General features: G+C 44.7%; 2 protein-coding genes across 3 annotated transcripts; both read left to right on the top strand.

The window, feature by feature from the left end:
• Window positions 1–11,866: 11,866 nt before the first annotated feature.
• LOC143891362 (uncharacterized) lies at window positions 11,867–13,158 on the top strand. The gene is made up of 2 exons (XM_077395947.1): window positions 11,867–12,849; window positions 12,961–13,158. The coding sequence occupies exons 1-2, from the start codon at window positions 12,037–12,039 to the stop codon at window positions 13,156–13,158; spliced, it is 1,011 nt and encodes a 336-aa protein (XP_077252062.1). The 5' UTR covers window positions 11,867–12,036.
• Window positions 13,159–16,066: 2,908 nt separating this feature from the next.
• LOC143889340 (uncharacterized) lies at window positions 16,067–16,895 on the top strand. 2 transcript variants are annotated; one of them, XM_077393525.1, is made up of 2 exons: window positions 16,067–16,632; window positions 16,784–16,895. In XM_077393525.1, the coding sequence occupies exons 1-2, from the start codon at window positions 16,069–16,071 to the stop codon at window positions 16,790–16,792; spliced, it is 573 nt and encodes a 190-aa protein (XP_077249640.1). In that variant the 5' UTR covers window positions 16,067–16,068; the 3' UTR covers window positions 16,793–16,895. The 2 variants fall into 2 exon arrangements, with proteins under 2 accessions (XP_077249640.1, XP_077249639.1); XM_077393524.1 differs by having other exon boundaries at window positions 16,067–16,659; window positions 16,784–16,888.
• Window positions 16,896–20,194: the final 3,299 nt, after the last annotated feature.

The following is a 20,194-nucleotide window of genomic DNA, read 5'->3' as shown; positions in this document are numbered from 1 at the left end:
CTATCTTTTGTTGAAACAAATGATAGGACGGTCCGATTCAAATGTATAGTGGGCGGCCACAATACCGACGGTTTAGATATCAAAGTAGGTGACCAAATGATTTTAAGTCGCGACCCTATTAACCCACATCATTTGTCAATCATTATTTCTAAAGTTTGTTTATTCTCCAATAAGCCTATGTTTGCCTTGGGCCCTTGACCGGAGAGAGACCAAATTGAGAACGTTGGGGTAAGTATCTTGTTTCCCAAGATACAGTGTCGTCTCACGGTAATAGGGAAACTTAGGAAGTCTGTTTTTTAGGTTTTAGGAAAAACACTGGGTCGATTTATCACTGCCCAAACTAGGTATAAAAACCTATTTCTCCCACAAGAAAGCTGCGGCGGGAGACTTGGGTAGCTAGAGAAGGGTACAAGAGAGAAAGAGAGAAGGGAAGAGAGAGAGAGGGGAACAGAGAGATGTGTTGGTGAAAGAATCTTTTGAAAGAAGAGGATCCAAGGTGGGTATGGACTCCAACACTTAGAAGGAACTTCTTCCACGAGAGCTCCTGTCAGTTGATATGCTTTTAGAGATGCTGGAAGGGTGCTATATCAAGTTGGATGGAGAGTGTAAATGGATTTGGAATTCATATGGCATGTTCTCTATATGGTCATTCTATCATTATCTTGTGCCTTGCCCTGTGTGTCTTCTAGAGTAGCTAGAGTATGCACCTTTCATGTGCCACCTTGGGTATATACTTTTAGGTGGGCCACCCTCATAGAATCCAGACTGTAGACTTTCTGCGTGAAAGGGAGATGATGACTATTGATCATTGCGCTCTTTGCATTGAGGCTGGAGAATCGACGGACCACATCTTTATTCATTAAAGGATGGCCGGGCAGGTAAGGAGCCATATCTTGAGAAGATTCAGGATTTTTTGGGTCTTCCCTGAAAAGCTTATAGATGTCTTGGAAGGTGGTTGGTTGTCTCGTGGCCATGGAAGAAAAAGGAAAAATTCTTTGGAACGTTTCATTGCTGGCAATCTTGTGGGTATTATGGCAGGAAAGGAATGCCAAAGTGCTCGAGAGATGCTCTAAAAATTTCTCCTCTCTCTCTACTTTAAAGTGCTTGTTCTTGTCTAATATGGGGTAAGGATTCTCTTGTGCTTTATGTTTGTGTTTGTCTTTTACCAATGTAATGGGTGGCAAGAAATTTGTTTTAGCATATATCATCACCCAAAGGTATTGTTGGAGTGGGAACCCCCACCGTTGGGGTTCCTTAAACTGAATTTGATGGATCCCGGTCCGGCTGGTATTGGTGGTGTGCTGAGAGACAATGTTGAGTCTGTCATTTGGGCTTTTGCGAGCCCGATAGGATCCAATGATGGAAGCGAGGCGGAGGTGAGGGCTGGCCACCAAGGTATTAAGTTATTAGCTGCTAGTAGATGGTACAAAATTGTGGTGGAGGGGGATCCCCTCAACATGATAAGATGGCTTCGCAGCTCTCAGAGTCGCCCTTGGAGATTTGATCATTTCCTTTTTTTTATGAGATTTGTAACTAGACGGTGGTATTGGAGCTATCCTTCCATCATGTAAAGAGGTCTGCGAGGTCTGCAAATGAAGTTTCAGATACCCTTGCGAGGGGAGGGGTTTCTAGGGAGGACACGATGATTTACCCCCTTGAGTTGATACTTGCTCCCCATGTCTTTTGTTGTTTTATATCTATATTTTCTTTATGTATTTTCTTTATTATTTTGTTGTTCTCTTGTAGTGACCATCTCGGTCCACTTATTCCATCAATTGAAAGCTCTAGCCATCCAAAAAAGGGAAGAGAAAGTTTCTTCAAGTTTTTGGTCACCGGTTCTTTTCTTTGGAGTTAATCTTGGATTTTTCTCTTGGGTGTTTTCTCGGTTTCTCTTTGTAGGATCTTGTCGGACCATGTAAATCTTGGTGTTCAACTTGTGGGTTGTATTAATTTATCTTTTATCTTTTCCATTTAATTTGTGCACGATCGGATTGGTTTTGCCTGACGAATTTTCTCAATAAGTGGTATTAGAGCTCAAGTTAAAGCGATCGTTGAGGCCGGGTGGAGTGATCATGGGTGTTATGATTGGATCGTGGTTACAGTGGTAGTTGAAGGGTAGAAAGATTATCCAAGAAATTTTCATTCGAGACAGAGCTTCGCAACGAGGGTGATCTAAAATGACGATAAAATCAAGTACTACCGGGTTCAACATCGACAAGTTTGACGGAAATGGTAATTTTACCCTATGGCAGATGAGGGTGAAATACATCTTAGTTCAGCAAGGATTAACTAAGGAGTTAAAGGAAACAGATGGGGAGCTAGAGAAGATGATAGATGCCGAGTGAGAAGACACTGCGTTGAAGGCGGTCAACACAATTCGGCTATGTCTTGCAAATAATGTTATGTTTAACGTTATGGAAAAAGAAAAAAAGTGCCTAAATTATGGGAGAAATTGGAAAAGCTTTGCATGTCAAAAAGCTTGGCCAACTGACTATATCTAAAGAGGTAGTTGTACGAGTTGAAGATGTAGGAAGACAGAAATTTTATGGAACACATTACGGTATTCAACATGTTTGTGGGTCACCTCCATATGGTTGATAGAAAGTTAAAGGAAGAAGACAAGGCCCTTTTACTTCATACTTTGTTTCCTAATTTGTATCACAACTTAGTGTCGACTTTATTGTGTAGAAATGGCGAAGTTATAAGAAGTAATGACGTCGCTCTTATCGAATGAGATGCTGAAGAAATATGTTCTTGATGGGAGTTAAGTGCATGGACTAGTTGTTCACGATGAGAATCAAAGAGAAATGTTGTCTGGCAAGGGATTATGAAAAGGCAGTTCAAGATCCAGGTTCAGTTGAAAAGGAGTGCAATGTTATCGTTGTAGGGTATTCAGTCACATCAAGCGAGATTGTTTGAAGCGAGCTGCCTAGTCAGACAATGGTGCTAGGATACGGTGGTGACGGTAATGGATGAGCAAAGCGAAGTCATGGGGGATGTTCTCACAGTCTCCACATATAATCACACTTATCCTGATGAGTGGATTCTACGTCCCAAGAGACAAGGGCAGGTGTATTGTCCTTCGGTGACAGGTTTATTTGTGATGTCATGGGAATTGGTTGTGAAGATCAAGATTTTCGATGGAGTAGTCTATACTTTGGGTGGTGTAGTTAGACACGGCAAGAAGTGACCCGGACCTGCAGGTCGACTTGGCCCGCCCGTATTTTCCGGGTCCGGGTCACTCATTTGTGACCCGTTTGAAAATGACCCGCGGGTCCACTCGGCCCGAAAAAACTGGGCCGGTCTGGGTGGACCCACGGGTGCCCGTAGGAGAAGTGAAACAATGTTTTTTATTTTGGGCCTTTTTCCCGTAGTTTTTAGATTTTTTCTGTAGTTTTTCTATAGAGGTACCTTCTTTCGGTAGTTTTTCTAATTTGAAGCCTGTTTCCTGTAATTTTTCTCCTAGACCTTACCCTCATGATTATCATGAAGGGATTTGCTAGCCTCCTTTGCAGAAAGCTACTTCTGCCCACCCTTTGCATATGATGATAGCCATGCCACTGAATAAGACAAATCTGGCAAAAAGTCAACATAAATGGCATCATCAAATGATCACATGCAAAGGATGGATATGAAGTAGCCATTTGCGAAGGTGGCTAGTAAATCCCTATAAAAACAACAAAAGTCTTTAAAAAACAAAACAAAAAAAACAAAAATTCATTACCAAAAAAACGGGTAACCCTCAGGTGCACCCGGCCTGTATGGGTGGGGTCCGGGTCAACCATTTTGTGACCTGTAAATTTCCGGGACATTTTTTACCCAGCTCGTTTGACCTAGACACGTACGGGTCAGGTGAAACTTGGCCCGGCCCACCCATTTTCCAGGTCTAGGTGTAGTGTATGTCCCAAAGATACAAAATAATCTATTGTCACTTGGTCGATTGGATTCCAAGGGTTGCAGGCATTTGGCCTAGGTGGGCCATGAAAATCACAGACTGTTGTATGATTCTGATGAAAGGAGAGAAGTGTGATAGAATATATCGTCTAATCGGGGACACAGCGACTAGTGTTCCTAAGGTCTCGACGGCTAGTTGGAAACAGAGTGGTAATGCGTGCACGCGTTGGGTCTCATTTGCAGTTGGTGCATGTTTTCAGGCTACATATGATGATGAGAAGGATGAAGTACCTGTGTTGGGAGGATGGAACGAGATCCCTCTATAAGGTTGACTAGGTGAGTCAACGGGTTATCAGCTATACTCGTGCATTGGCCATGTCTTCGGAAGGCCAGTGACAGTTTGCGGTAACCAAAGTTTTAAATTTCGGTTTCAGTACCGATTTCGGACCCCACCGAAATCCGAAATTTCAGGCCAAAATTTGGTAATAATTAAAAAACATCTTTCGGACCGAAATTCTCGAGATTCCGAAATTTCAGCCGAAATTTGGTAAAGTCTGAAATTCAGAATTTCGCCAAATTTCAGTTTCGGTCTCCACCAAAATCTAAAACCATGGCGGTAACCACGGACTAGTGACAATAATGAAAAATCTCCCGGTGGCTGGAAAACAAGCAAGGTGGAGATTGTAGGAAAAGTTTCTTGTTTCCCAAGATATTGTGTCGTTTCACAGTAGGAAGGAAAAAATAGAAAGTTGTTTTTTAGGTTTTAGAAAAAACTAGGAATTAAAACCCATTTTCTCCAACGAGAAAGGTGAGGCGGGAAGAAACTTTGACGACTAGAGAATGGTATGATAGAGAGAGAGAGAGAGAGAGAGAGAGAGAGAGAGAGACCAAAATCTGGAGCCCACCGAAATCCGAAATTTTGGGCCAAAATTTGGTAATAATTAAAAAACATCATTTCAGACCGAAATTCTCGAGATTCCGAAATTTCAGCCGAAATTTGGTAAAGTCTGAAATTCCGAATTTCGCCAAATTTCGGTTTCGGTCTCCACTGAAATCTAAAACCATAGCGGTAACCACGGACTGGTGACAATAATGAAAGGTCTCCCGGTGGCTGGAAAACAAGCCAAGGTGGAGATTGTAGGAAAAGTGTCTTGTTTCCCAAGATATTGTGTCGTTTCACGGTAGGAAGGAAAAAGTAGAAAGTTTGTTTTTTAGGTTTTAGAAAAAACTAGGTATTAAAACCCATTTTCTCCAACGAGAAAGGTGAGGCGGGAAGAAACTTCGACGGCTAGAGAATGGTACGAGAGAGAGAGAGAGAGAGAGAGAGAGAGAGAGAGAGAGAGAGAGAGAGAGAGCTTCTTTGGGTTTTCTCTCATGGGTTATTTTCTTTCGGATTGCTCTTGGGTTTTTCTCTCGCATGTTTTCTCAAGTTTCTCTTGTGTATGATCTTGGGTGAGAGGGCAAGGAAAGGATTGCGGGTTTGTGTGTAACCCTAGTATATTGTTTTCTCACAGTAGAAGATTGTGTTCTCACCCGTGGATGTAGGTAGCTTGCCGAACCATGCACATCCCGGTGTTCATCTCCTGGCTTGTGTTTACCTTTTATCCTTTTCGTTTAATTTGTGCATGAACGAATCAGATTTGCCTAACAAATTTTCTCAGTAGGGAGGAATAAAAAACCAAAGAACTTGAGTGTATGCACGAATATTTATAGGAATTGAAGAGCAATTTGAATGGACACTTTTCTTCAATTTGTAGACACCCCATTTTGACAGCGCCCTAAACCCGTGTATCCGAATGAAATCCCGAGGTCAGGCGGAAAATGAATGGAATTAATCTGAGCCTAACCCGATTGGCAGTTGGAAATCTCAACCCGAATTTCACGAATCAACCCAGGTCGCACCCCAACCCGTGTCTCGAGCTCGAGCCGGGCGTAGCTTAAAGAAATATAAAAGGGAGGGTGAATTAGCAGGGCATGGGTGTGTCAATACTAGCTTACCATAGGCAAATCAAAAAATTTTTATTTTATTCCGCCCCCCCTTTTCTACCCGAGCCCCCCCCTGTAAGGATAAGAGTAGTTAAAATACACTGGATAGGGCTGTCTAGAGCAAAAAGGGGGGGTCAATCATATCATTCCTCAAAATAAGGGTTTGGGCAAAGAGGAAATCAACCCATCTTTAAGGGTATTCTTGGATGTTCTCATTGCTTGCTTGAGAAGCAATGAGTCTAAGCCATAGGATCAAAGAGGAAAATGTATGGGTAGGATGAGGTGAGGAAGATATTTTCTAGGGTTTGTAAAGGCAATGGAGGAGATCAAGGGTGGAGATCACCCAAGGAGAGGAAGATGCCCCATAGAGGGTTAGGATTAGAGTTAGGGATTCAACCCTAAGTATAAAACAAAGAGGGTTCTTGCATGAAGGAGGAGGCTTAATTCAAAAAAAAAATAAAAAGAAAAGAAAAATCAATCAACAGAGGGGAGGGAGGTTTTTCTTTCAAAGAAAAAAACCAAGAACAGAGGGAGGGGAGCTGATTCTCGTTGAAGAAAACACAGAGAGAAAGAGGCAGAGAAAAAAAAAAAAAAATCCGCAGCCGCCACCTTCTTCTCCGGCAAGCTTGCCGGAATCCGGCAAGCCTACCCCCCACCTTCTTCTTCTTCCCTTCTTCCATTGCCAACCACCACCACCATCCACCCACAGCCGCCACCTCCTCCTCCATCCTCTCCATTCTCTGCAACCTCCACCACCAGCAAGCTTCCCCATCCTCCACACACCTCCACCATCGTCTACCTCCAGCCACCACCACCCAACCCTTCGAAAATCCCCTCCATCTCCATCCTCACCTCCCTCCAAACCTAAAACCGAAATCCCCTTCCTCTACACCCCAAAAAAAACGAAACCCATTTCAAATTAAAAAAAAAAACCAAAAAGCCACCACCGGACTATTACCTCTGCAAATCCGGCAAGCCTCCCCCTTTGCCTCCACCAACCCACCTTCTTCCACCTCCAACCCACTCCACCGAGCCACCACCTCCATCGGCCGCGACCTCCACCATTGCAGCCACCATCATCAAAAAACAAAAAAAAATCCGAAACCCATCCACCATTAAAACCAACCTCCACCGCACCAGCCGCACCAGCCGCCATCCTCAATCCCCAAGACCCAAACCCATTTTCTCCACTCCATCCACCTTCTTCCACCTCCAACCACCACCACCCTCGAACCACTTTTTTTGAGCTCCAAACCCCATCCCCATCGATTCCGGCGACTTTGCCGGAATCCAACCCACCGGCCATCCTCTCCTCCCTCATCTCCATTGACCACCGCCACCACCGGTCACCCTCTGTCATTTTTCCGAACCTATTTCAAAAACCCAAATCATTTTTTTTAACCTCCCCCACAGCCGTCGGCTATCCACCCTTTTCCGGCAACCCCCATCTTCCACCACCTCCACCTTGCCCTCTCTTCCACCCAACCTCCATTAAACCACCACCACCTCTACCCCCCTTTTCCCAAAAAAAGAAAAAAAGAAAAAAACCCATCTTGAAAACCCACATCTGCCGTTCGCCCATCAACTTCACCGACCATCTCCGGCGAGCTTGCCGGAATCCGGCAAGCCTCTCCACAACCCATCAAGCCTCTCCACTCCCACCCCATCTCTGCCCCAACCCATCTCTGTTTTAAAAAAAAAAAACCATTTCGTTTAATAAGTTCGAGCAGAGAGAGAGAGAGAGAGAGAGAGAAGAGAGAGAAAGAGAGGGAGCTCGACCCTCAACTCCGTCTCCCCCAGTCGGCCTCTGCCCATCCACCAATCACCCCCATTTCCACCGATCATACCATTCTGGCATCCCGCCATCAGAACTGAGTTTGTAGCGATCTTCAGGTACATCCCTTTCTCTATTTTAAGATCCTATTTCAAAGAAAATAGTGCCTTCAAGAGATAGTTGCTAATTTAAACTTTGCTAGAGTCAGCCTCAGTTTTCCTTCATATATATTTTATATTTACATTTGTTTAGTATGTCACATGCTTTAGGTAACGATAACCGATCCTTCTACATTTGGATTTTTGTTTTGGTCATTGTTTGAGCGGTATCTGATCTAAGTACATGCATGTTAATTTCCGAATAATGGGGCATCTGATGTTGTGGAAAAGGTATAGAGGGTTGGTGGTGTAAGTTCATTTAGTTATTTCAGCCCCATGTTTCGGCACAGGTTCGGCCTCGTTGCTGCCCCTGTTTCAGCACTATACTAGTCCGTTGCTGCCCCCTGTTTCAGCACAGGCTCAGCCCGTGCCGTTTGTGACTCAGCCCCTGTTCATTTCTGTTTATGCTGATCTTATAATTTTAGTTCTGGGGAGCGCGGGTTCGGTCGCATTGATTTATGGTATATATTCTTTAAGAAATATATATGAATATGTTGGTCATTTTCATTAGTCTCGGGCCCAGAAATGTAGAACCTGTATTGAATCCTATCTTGCTCAAGGTCGTCCGAAGCGGATATTGTGTCAAAGTGCCCTGTGCTTGTACTTTTATCTCCCCTTTTTCTCACCAAAAAATGAGGTCAATGACATCCCCTTCCGCTTCAAGAGTTGTCCCATATGCCGGATTCGTCTGCTATTGAGCGCCATTATCTTTCGCTTTCCTTCCCTTTCGAGGCTTCTCTTAGTTTTAGAATTTTTCCCTAGATCTCAGGGTTCCCATTTTGTCCATCGATTTCAGAATTTTTCTGTCGGGTCTGGGCTATGACGGAATGTATCTTGAGCCAACCCCTTCCCTTCCTGCCTTAGAGTTTTCGCAGGTTAAGGGATTTCTTCCTCTTTAGAGTCAGTCCTAGAGGGTTTAGGAGTCTGTCCTTCCGTCTTTCAGAGTCAGTCTTCAGCATAGGATTCAGTCCTTCAGTCTTTTAGGAGTCTGTCCTATCATCATAGGGGTTAGGATTCTGCCGAACCCCTCATCAAGTCATGTGATTTTATCTGCTCCTGCAAGGTATAGGATGCTGTCCAACCCTTGCGGAGCTGTAATTCTGTTCATTCCCCCCCGCAAAGCATAGGATGCTGTCCAACCTTTGCGGGATATCGGGAGTCTGTCGTACCCTTATGATGATAGGGTCCTGTCTTCTCGTGTCAAAAATTCCAAAAAAAAAAAAGGCATTTCAAAAACACTCAAAAACTCAAAAACATCTAAAAATCAAAAACCTCAAAATCTCGAGTCATTAGGAGTAGTCAATTCCGAACTACGGATGGCTTGATCCCTAGCTGAGGGGTACGTAGGCAGCTCAGGCATGCTGCTGGCATCCTGAGTGCAGTCACCATTTTGCAAATATTTCCCCCAACTTCATAACTTTCACAACTTCAAAACCTTCCAAAACTACAAAAATTCTTCAAAATAACTTTACCAACAATTTTCAAAAGATCCTCCCATAGAGTTAGGAGTCAGTCCTAGGCGTTTGGGGGTGTCGTAGAGTGGGGAGTCTGTCCTGATTGTGTTGCTTTGTCATGTCCGGTCGTGTGAGTGTCCCTAGAGTTAGGAGGCCTCAGGTTGTGGTCGGTTAGACACTTAGTCGAGCCGATGGCTAGACTAGAACGCGCTTAGATAGCCCACGGTTTTCCTTAGGACACACAGCCTAGTCACACCTAGGGTGTAGGGTTCACTGGCATTAGTTAGGGCATACAGGGAGTCCTAAAAATCACCATGCACTTGAACTTAAGTAATGTCGCAAGAAGCTTTAAAAACTAGTCGGGTCTAGTTAATCGAGTCTAGGATAGCGGTTCTAGAGGGTTAGGCATTGTAGTTTAGCATAGGTCGCCGAACTACGTTGGCTCTGATTCTTCCCGAGGCTGGGATACGTAGTGCAGCTAAGATGGATGGCCATCTTGGTCCGAGTCAATTATCGCCTTAGAGTTTAGGGTGTGTCGTGTCGAGTCATTGGTTGTGCTGTATGTTTTGCTGTGTTTTCTTACTTTCATGTACAGATCCTATACCTTTAGATGTAGCATGCATGTGTGTGCCCACCAGAACTTAGACACCAATTAGGCATGGCACTCATAATCTAGCTATTCTTAGGTGACATCTTTCATTTCCTTTTTGTGCTTCTTATTCATCTCCGAGACATGCATGATTAGATAGACGTTATCTCGGAGATCTTCGTTCCCATTTCGCGTGATTTTCGCCCAAAATTCTTCAAAATTAATAATAAATGGCATAAGAGACCAGGTGCTCGCACTTGGGCGAATTGGGGGCGCCTAACCCCTTCCCCATTCGTCATCAGGCACGGACCTTTTATATATCTCTGGTTATCTGTTGCGACAGAGCACAGCATGGGATCCAGGGCCTACTTCCTTGGATGGCGACTCTTTCTTTGTTTAAGGTGCGTCTCGAATCCGGGCTAGTCCCCGAATCGAGAGGTATCTCACTTCACATCGCCGCTCATGCTGTGAGGGGCACTCTTTCGAGAGTTCCTTGGCGGAGCTCTCCTTCACGTGGATGATCCCGAGACTCGCGTGGGGGCACGTCCCCCGCCTCTCTCGGATCGGGTTCCACAGATTGGCGACTCTGCTGGGGAGTTCTTGAAACATTGCCTAACTCTGTAAAAATGCCATTTTAATTAATTTTGAAGAAATTTGGGTCAAAACCAAGCTAAACGGGAACTTTATCGTTAGAATCCAGGGGCACCAAGTAGGTGCGTAATTAAAACGAGGGATACACACACTGCACATCATGCATTACCATATTGTTTATTGTTTATTTCTTCTTTGTTTTTCATCATTATTGGCTCCACGGGATAGATTCAGTGCGTGCCCGACTGGGATGTTGTTACACCCTGATGGTACTGTTGAATCTATTTCCAAGCTATGCGCCGGTGCTGCAGCCGTAGACATTGGGCGTACTTTTGTCTACAGCAGCCGATGGGCAATGAAGCATACTATGTATAACATTGGGCGTACTTTTGTTATACATATTAAGTATGTTTCATACGCATAGTACCTTATAGATTGAGTCCGGAGCCCTACTTTGTTTTATATATTATGTATATACTTACTGACTTAGTGAAACCCAACTAGGAAGTACCTATGTTTATATAAGTATATTGCATTCATATAAGGGTCGGACATGTGTTGCTTACACATGTCAAGCCTAGAGTTTAGGAGCTCCGTCCCCTTTGTAGACTAGGGTAGTTCATTTTACATGGCTACAGCACGGTCCTAGTACACTCATCACTCTGTCTTGAGTCGAGACTTCCTTGACTCCGCTAGATTAGGATTAGGGCTGGTGCCCCTGGTTAGGATATGTGTATGTGTATATTTGTATACTGATTATATAGGGTTCTCCTCTTAGTTAGAGTCCCTCATTCTTTTCAATCAGTTATACCCATTCATTATTCAGATCTGGATCTGATCAGTGGCCTTTTGCTTGCCATTACCTTGGCCCTGCTTTGTCCTTGATCTGTTGATTAGGGGATTTGACTCGTTGTCATGAGTTCTCACCTATGGTCAGTCCTTCATTGGCTCACCTTTCTTCGGCAGCCCTATTTCGTTTTCCGATTAGGAGTTGTTGTTACCACCGCTATTCATATACCTTGGGTTGAGTTGTGGGAATCCTTTCTAGCGTCGTCATGCTGCCGGATTTTACCCAGAATATTTCTAGCATGACCGCTACTCTTCAGAGTTAGTTAAACCATGGGTTCACCTTATCTTTCTTGTCTAGCCGTTATGCTGTTGAATTTTTTGCAGCACATTTTGAGCATGACGGCTATTCTTTAGAGTCAGTTTTCCTTCTCCTAATTCCCAGGTATAGCCTTGATTTAGCTTAGAACCCATTTTTGGTGATATATGTTCGTCTGTATACTTGTTTCACCTCGAGATCTAGCCGATAGCTTATCGCTGTCCCTATGGCCATGGTCTACCATTATGATCCTCTTGATCGTAAAGTTATTGGTATTCAACGCCAGACTTAGATCCGGTTTATGACCTACTTCTGTCATCTTATGGCCGTGGTCTATTTTTCTGATCTATTGTTTACCTCTCATCTTGGATGAAAAATTCATTGTCTCAGACGGTATCCTTTTTATAAAACTGATTGCCGAGTTAGCCTTGTCATTTGTCTGCGCACAGTTATTCCTATTCCTTCCTGATCTTTGTCCTATTTGAATGATAGGTCAGATCATGGCGAATAATTTGTTAGATAAATGGATAGCGGAGACTGTTAAATCTTTTCCGTTAAGATGTGAAGAAAGGAGTGCGGCTGAGCATTTCATCGGTTCATTTACTCATCTGAACAGTCGCGGTATAGATTGGAAGTTTCTTCAAGCAGCTGCTGGATGTTGGGACCCTGTCTTCCATGTCTTTCGATTTGGGTCTTTTGAACTTTGTCCTATATTCGAAGATTGGTGTGCCTTGTTAGAGATTCCTCCTGGGGGACTTTGGATCCGACCTTCAAGCATAAGCTCCCCTCATGACCTTTTTTGCAGATTATTCGAAAATAAGATTGTGAGAACCCTGCATTGTTTAGCAGAGAAAGATGTGCAATTTCAGACCCTCATTGAGTTGTTTTCCAAAAACGTCGACCCAACTGACTCCCGTTTTCAGGAATGTCGACGTAATGCTCTAGTCTTTGCTGTCTTTGCACGCCATGTCCTTCGCAGAGACTCTAGTGCCGCCCCTTTCACTTTGTTGACAATAGTAGATCAGATAAATGAGGGGAGGAATCCTGTCCCTACAATGCTAGCCGAAACCTTTTATGGCTTAGACCTTATTGCTAGTAAAAAGGTACAGGATAATTTTTTCGGATGTGCTAAGCTGTTATATGTGTGGCTATGTGAGAAACTCACTATCCTTCAGCCACAAAACAGCATTGAGTACACCCTCAAGGGTTTTCATTCTTGGAAGACAAAGATTAAGCAACCCCAGCTTAATGAGTGGCGCCATTGGCTGAAGAATGTAGGGGAAGACCAATTTCATTGGGTGAGTCAATCCTGTCCAAAAATTATCACCAGCACCTACCCATACTCATTCGTCTATCTTATGGGTTTAGAAAAATCATCTTTCTATGCACCTTTGTGTTTCCCTTGCCAGATTAATGCAAGCTCTTGTGCTCCGAAGGTTATCACACCACCTAACTGTGAAGACCTTACTCCTGATCTCATTACATCCATAGTAGCTGCTTGGAGAGACAAAATCGTGGAGAGGAGATCTGCTTTCGTGTCTAAACTTCGGAAGGAAGGAATGTCTGGGGGGCCTGCAAGCCGAAAAGCTCGGATTGGTGAACCATGAGTATTTTCGGCATGAAATTATCATTTCTTTACTGTCTTCACTTGTTTTACTTGAACATAATCAAAGTCAAAGATTGTAATCCCGGTCTCATTATAGATGAAAATATAGAGAAAAGAGTTTTACTTGATACATGTTATAAGCAGTTGGCGATTCAAAGTTTCATCAATTTTTATGTTGCCAATCGTTGTCGTTGTAACCTGTCTCGATTTAATCAATGCAAAGTGTGTTCCTTTTCTTTTCTCTCTATTTGTGGAAGCTACCTGATTTCAATTATCAAATGTGCAATCTAACTTATTAACTTCCATTCAGGAGTCTTAGCGGGACATCATCGCTCCTAAGAAAGTCAATTCAAAATCGGCATGGTCCCGTCAGTCTTCAGATTCCAGGCTGAATAGACTTTCTTTTTCCCCAGAATCCTTTACTTCTCCTGCGCCGCTTCTCCTTGGTCGTCCGGAAATCCTTTCACCCATTTCACTTGCATCTGAATCAATGGAAGGGACCGGTAACAACAGTCCTGATACGAATGAGATGATGAAGGCTATTCTTCTTCAGCTGAGTGCCATGAAGGATGATATAGCCCTCCTGAAAAATGATCGTCTTTCTACCTCTAAAGACCCGGCCAATCAGCAGCCTTCAGTTATACCTTCTGTTCCTCTTGTTTCTCCCAGGCCAGCTGTATTGCCTGAAATCGAAGACTTTGATGAGGGCCAGTACGCAGCAGAGAACTGTCTTCCTAACCTGGGAAATCCTGATAAAGCACAGGAATTGGCTGACCAAATTGAGAAGCTGACTCGGGATATGGAAACCATGAAGTGCCAAGGTCCCAAAAATTTGGATATGTCTGAATTCATGATAGCTCCAGGGGTCGTACTTCCGCCCAAGTTCAAAATGCCAGACTTTGACAAATACGACGGAATGGGGTGCCCTCGTAGCCATCTTAAGTCAGTCATTCCTCTGTTGCAGCAGCACAGTTTATCCCCAGAGCAGATTGCTTTGGTGTTCCCTAGAACTTTGACTGGGACAGCGAAGAAGTGGTTTTTGCATCTGAAACCAGAAGAAAGCAGGACCCTTGAAGGTGTAGCCAACAAATTTGTCCAGCAATTCTCCATGGAAGAGGGGATTGACGTGACAAAAAGGGACTTGAAATCGCTGAAGCAGGGACCCAATGAGACCTTTACTTCCTTCATTCGGCGATGGAGGAGAAAGGCAGCACAAATGACCCACAAGTTACCGGATGACGATCTTATCAAGATTGCCATCAAGAATCTTTCCCCCTTTTACTTTCCTCATATGTCAATCCAGTACTTCAATGACTTCGATCATCTGATCAAGACCGGGACTAGGATCGAAGACATATTGGCTAAGGGCGGCCTGAGAGCTAGAACCTCCACCTCAGATGTCAGAGAGGGAAAAAGGCCTATGGCGCCTCCGAAGGAAGTTAACAATGTGAATACTGCTCGTCCAGTTAGGAGAGAAGGTCCCGGAGGAGTTCGTCCGGAAAGAACTGAGCCCAGACAATTCACTCCCTTACCATATTCCCTATCCGTGGCTCTCAAAAAGCTGTTGAGGGACAAGAAGATCACTCTACTAGAACCTCGAGAAGCCCCAAATCCTCTCCCGAAATATTGGAGAAGGGATCAGTACTGCGAATTTCACCAGAGTGTTGGGCATTTGACTGACAGATGTATGGCACTAAGGCATAGGATCCAGGATAAGATTGAGGCAAAAGAAATTGCAGTGGAAGCTCTTCCTAATGTCACCAGGAACCCATTGCCGACGCATACTATGCCTCCTCCAAATGTTTTTGCCATTCTTACTGAAGAGGTTGTGCTGGATCATTCCCGTATATGTGCCGTTATTTCTGATGAGCCGTATATCTTGAGATGGGAATCCGATGATGAGGAAGTTAAGCGCGAAGAGCCTTATGTCTTGTCCTCTGCGCAGGAAGTTGGGGAGTCCTCTGAAGGTCCTTATGTCCTCAGATTCGAGGGGGAAGAAGAGAAAAGCGAAGTCCCATATGTCCTTAAGCTTGAGGATGAGGACTTGCTGCTGTTGAACGATCCGTGTGATGAGGTTCGCCATGTTACCCGTGGTGGACGTTTCTTTAAGCCCCCTGAGTTGAGAGCAGAGAATCCCGCTGAGATTGCCAGAGCTGTTGAGAATCAGAATCAGAGGTTGAGTCCTGAGGAAGATGAGGACATTCTGTTGAAGCAGCTTAGAAAGACCCAAGCTAATGTTTCTATCTGGGGTCTGTTAATGTCATCCCCTAAGCACCGGCAGGTTATACTTCGTGAATTGAATACAGCGCAGGTGTCTGTGGATATAACCCCTGGTGAGCTGGTTGGGCTCGTATCTATGGCCAGATCAGCTATGACCGTGTCCTTTTCGGATGAAGATCTGACTCCGGAAGGTAAGAATCATACAAAATCCCTCAGAATCACCGTCGTGTGCAATAAGAAGAAGGTACCAGAGGTTTTGGTTGACAACGGGTCAGCTCTGAATGTATGTCCTTTGAGCACCGCTACCGCCTTGGGGTTTGGGCCGAATGATTATGTTCCGTCGGAGCAGGGGATATTGGCTTATGATGGGACCAGAAGGGACGTCATCGGAACCTTGGTCACCGAAATTGAGATCGGAGGTGAAATGTTTGACATAGAATTCCAAGTTCTAGATATCAAGACCTCGTTCTTTCTCCTTCTCGGCCGACCTTGGCTTCACAAAGTCGGAGTGGTTCCTTCCACTGTCCATCAGAAGCTCAAGTTCATCAAGGATAACAGAATTGTCACAGTTCGAGGGGATCCAGAACCAGAGGTTGGACAGATATCCCAAGAGCAGATCGGTTCAAGCACCATAGATGTCAGTCTGACTGGGTTTTCGCTTGAAGTCTCGACCATTACTACGGAAGAGGCTATGAGCGAAGAAATTCTGTTTATGTCCAGTGCAAATGCGCAGGTAGCCCGAATAATGCGCAAATATGGGTATATTCCTGGAACTGGTCTGGGGAGAAGTCTGCAAGGTTTAACTGAGTGGCCGGAGCTGAAGGTCGCAAACAATTTGTTTGGGTTAGGATATGAACCCACCAAGAAAGAGATCAGGGAAAGAAAGCAGTACATGCTGAAGTGGGCAGAGCTGCGTCGTCGGGGCCTAGAGCTGCCTATGGGACCGTTCAGTCTGTTGATGAATGGTAAGTACAGGAAAGAAGGAGCCGATCGCCCGTTCTATGGTTTTCCCGAGCCGTGGTTTGATGAGTCTGGGAAAGAGTTACCAGGTTTTGAAATCTTCTCCGCTGACGAATTGCCAGACGAGTACTTCCATGGACAGATTGTAGCTGTCGAAAAGCAGGAATCTGATTGGGCTAAGAACTTAGAGCCGCAGCTTCTAGACTCCCTCTTCGAGGTTGAGGCACCGGTCATTGCTATGATCGGAGAAGATGCGCGCTTCCTGAACCCTAAGGGCCGAATTACCCCAGCTGAGGTACCCCTCGATAACTGGACTTCTCAGGTCATTCCTCAATTAGTTCTTCAGTGTGGTCATGTTTCTCCAAAAGAGTCTAAAGTTTCTGAGTATGTGTCTGTTTCCGAGTCAAGTATAAAGTCTGTTATTTCTAACAATTCTTTGGATGCAGGTACCTTAGGAAGCTTAGACATTCCTGGTGTGGGTGGCGAGTCCTCCGGTATAGATGCTGTCTATGAAGATGAGTCCGTCATAGAATATACTGCAAAGTCCATACATAGTCCATTTGAGTAAGGTGTCAACATTTCAGTTGACGATACAAACTTTCTTTTTGAGCATACTGTAAAGCCTGCTGTGGGCCAATTGATCAATGATGTAAATTTTGATTCTATGAATGAAATGAAAGACTCGTTTCAGTATCTTCCTGTCTCTGACTCTGTTTCTGCTTCTCAAATTGATAAAACTAATAACAATGATCAAGACTCCCCCTCTTATGAGGACGCCGACGAAACTCCCCCTGAGATCAAACACATGATCACTCAGGAGGAGCAGCGTCGGGCTAAACCACTTGAAGAAGAAATTGAAATCGTCAACATAGGTGATGAAACCTTAATCCGGGAAATACGGATTGGCAAAACGTTATCCCCGGAGGAGCGTGAAGAATTAATCACTTTGCTTAAGGAATACAAAGAAGTTTTTGCTTGGTCCTATGATGACATGCCGGGATTAAGCGAAGACATTGTCCAGCATCGTCTTCCCCTAATCCCAGGTGCCAAGCCGAAAAAGCAAAAGCTTCGAAAATTAAAACCAGAATGGGAGTTGAAAGTCCATGATGAAGTCAAGAAGCTGTTAGATGCGGGCTTCATTCAAGTGGTTGAATATCCAGAATGGCTGGCTAACATAGTACCGGTGCCCAAGAAGGACGGAAAAGTCAGAATGTGCGTGGATTTCAGAGATTTGAACAAGGCGAGTCCCAAGGATGACTTTCCTTTGCCGAGCATCGATCTCCTGGTGGATAATACAGCTGGTCATGCTTTGTTATCCTTTATGGATGGGTTTTCCGGATATAATCAGATCAAGATGGCCCCTGAGGACATGATAAAAATTGCGTTCACCACTCCATGGGGAACATATTGCTACAAAGTGATGCCGTTTGGGCTGAAGAATGCAGGGGCAACTTATCAAAGGGCGGCTACCACCTTATTGCATGACATGATTCACAAAGAGGTCGAAGTTTACGTCGATGACATGATTGTTAAATCCAAGACTCGACCAGAGCACGCCATAGTCCTGGGGAAGTTTTTTGAAAGGATCCGGAAGTATAAGCTTCGCTTGAACCCGAGCAAGTGTGTATTCGGGGTCACCTCAGGGAAGTTGTTGGGATTCATGGTCAGCGAAAGAGGGATCGAGGTAGATCCTCAAAAGATCAAAGCAATCCAAGAGATGGAGCCGCCGAGGACCGAGAGGCAGATCCGTAGTTTCCTGGGAAAGGTTCAGTACCTAAGAAGGTTCATAAATCAGTTGACAATGACGTGTGAACCCATCTTCAAGCTGCTAAAGAAAAATTCTCCGAAGAAGTGGAATGATGAGTGTCAGGAAGCATTTGAGAAAGTCAAGCAGTGTCTAACTTTGCCTCCTGTCTTGTCGCCAGTTATTCCGGGCCAGCCACTGTTGCTGTACCTATCTGTCACCGACACAGCTATGGGTTGCATGTTAGCCCAGCAAGCCCCTGAGTCGAAGAAAGAAAAGCCTATCTACTACATCAGCAAGAAGATGCTGGAATACGAAATCAAATATTCTATCTTGGAAAAGACTTGTCTGGCACTAGTTTGGGCAACTCAGAGGCTTAGGCATTACCTGTTATCAAACAAGGTTCTCTTACTCTCACGGATGGATCCGTTGAAGTACTTGTTCGAGAAGCCCGCTCTCACCGGGCGAACATCCAGATGGTTGCTGCTATTGTCTGAATTTGATATTGCCTATGTGACCCAGAAATCAGTTAAAGGGCGTGTGATAGCTGAGCAGTTGGCTGATGCGCCTATAGATGAGAATGCCGTTCTGACGGCAGATTTTCCTGATGAAGAGATCATGGCTGTAGAAGAGGAGGTCCAAAGCACCAGATGGTTGATGTATTTTGATGGTGCTGTGAACAACCGAGGTCAAGGAGTGGGGGCAGTGTTGATATCTCCGAAGAAAGAGTACATCCCCGTGTCCATCAAGTTGCAGTTCAAGTGTACCAACAATGAGGCCGAGTATGAGGCTTGCATTGCTGGTCTCGAAGCGGCCTTGGCTCTGCATATTCAAGAGATAGATGTTTTCGGGGACTCGATCTTGATCATTTGTCAGATCAATGGTCAATGGAAAACAAAGGAGGATAGATTGATCCCATATCACACGCACCTGGATTCCCTGGTCAGAAGGTTCAAGAATGTTACATTTACTCATCTGTCGAGGACGAGAAATCATTTCGCGGACGCTTTGGCTACACTAGCCTCAATGTTGGATATCTCTGCATCAATGGAAGTTCAGCCTCTGGCAGTGCGGTTACAATGGGCTCCAGCGCATGTGAACGCTATAGAGATAGCAGCCCGATGTCCAGATGGAAAGCCCTGGTACATTGATATAAAGAATCTCATTTTAGGCCAAGGGCACCCCCCTGAAGCATCAGGAAAAGAACGGAGGTCTCTCCAGAAGTTGGCGGCTAACTTCATTATCTGCGGCAATGAGCTCTTCAGGAGGTCGTTTGATGGAATCCAGCTTCTTTGTGTAGATGAAGATCGAGCAGCTAATCTCATAGAGCAGACGCATGAAGGAGTCTGTGGGCCTCACATGAACGGGAAGATGCTGTCAAGAAAGATCCTGAGACTTGGGTACTACTGGCCAACCATGGAAGCTGACTGCTTTGCCTTCGTGAAGAAGTGTCATAAATGTCAGGTTTATGCGAACCTCATTCACGTGCCGCCTTCTGAGTTACATTCTCTGACTTCGCCGTGGCCGTTTTCAGTCTGGGGAATCGATATTATTGGAAAGGTGTTTCCGAAATCTTCAAGCGGGCATGAGTACATCCTGGTAGCCATCGATTACTTCACTAAGTGGATCGAAGCCGCATCCTTCGCTTCGCTGACTTCAGCCTCAGTCGCCAAATTCATTCGAACGAACATCATCTGCAGATACGGGGTGCCGCATGAGCTGATCTCAGACAATGGATCGCACTTCAAGAAAGAAGTGGTACACCTCTGTGAGGAGTTCAAGATCAAGCATCACAAGTCCTCACCATACAGGCCTCAGACAAATGGTGCCGTCGAAGCCGCAAACAAGAACATCAAAGCCATCATCAGCAAGATGACAGAAACGTACAAGGACTGGTCAAATAAGCTACCATATGCTTTGTGGGCTTATAGAACGTCGATCAGGGCCTCTACGGGAGCTACGCCATATTCACTAGTATATGGGATGGAAGCAGTCCTACCAGTTGAGCTGAGAATTCCTTCGTTAAGGGTAATGATGGAAGCTGGTTTGCCAGAATCAGAATGGGCAAGGGCCCGGTATCAGGAGTTGCAGATGATTGATGAGAAGAGGCTCA

Source organism: Tasmannia lanceolata, unplaced genomic scaffold, assembly GCF_043159265.1.
Source record: "Tasmannia lanceolata isolate RefF3 unplaced genomic scaffold, GAP_Taslan_0.1 ptg000013l, whole genome shotgun sequence".
NCBI lineage: Eukaryota > Viridiplantae > Streptophyta > Magnoliopsida > Canellales > Winteraceae > Tasmannia > Tasmannia lanceolata.
This window is presented reverse-complemented; position numbering and strand designations above follow the sequence as displayed.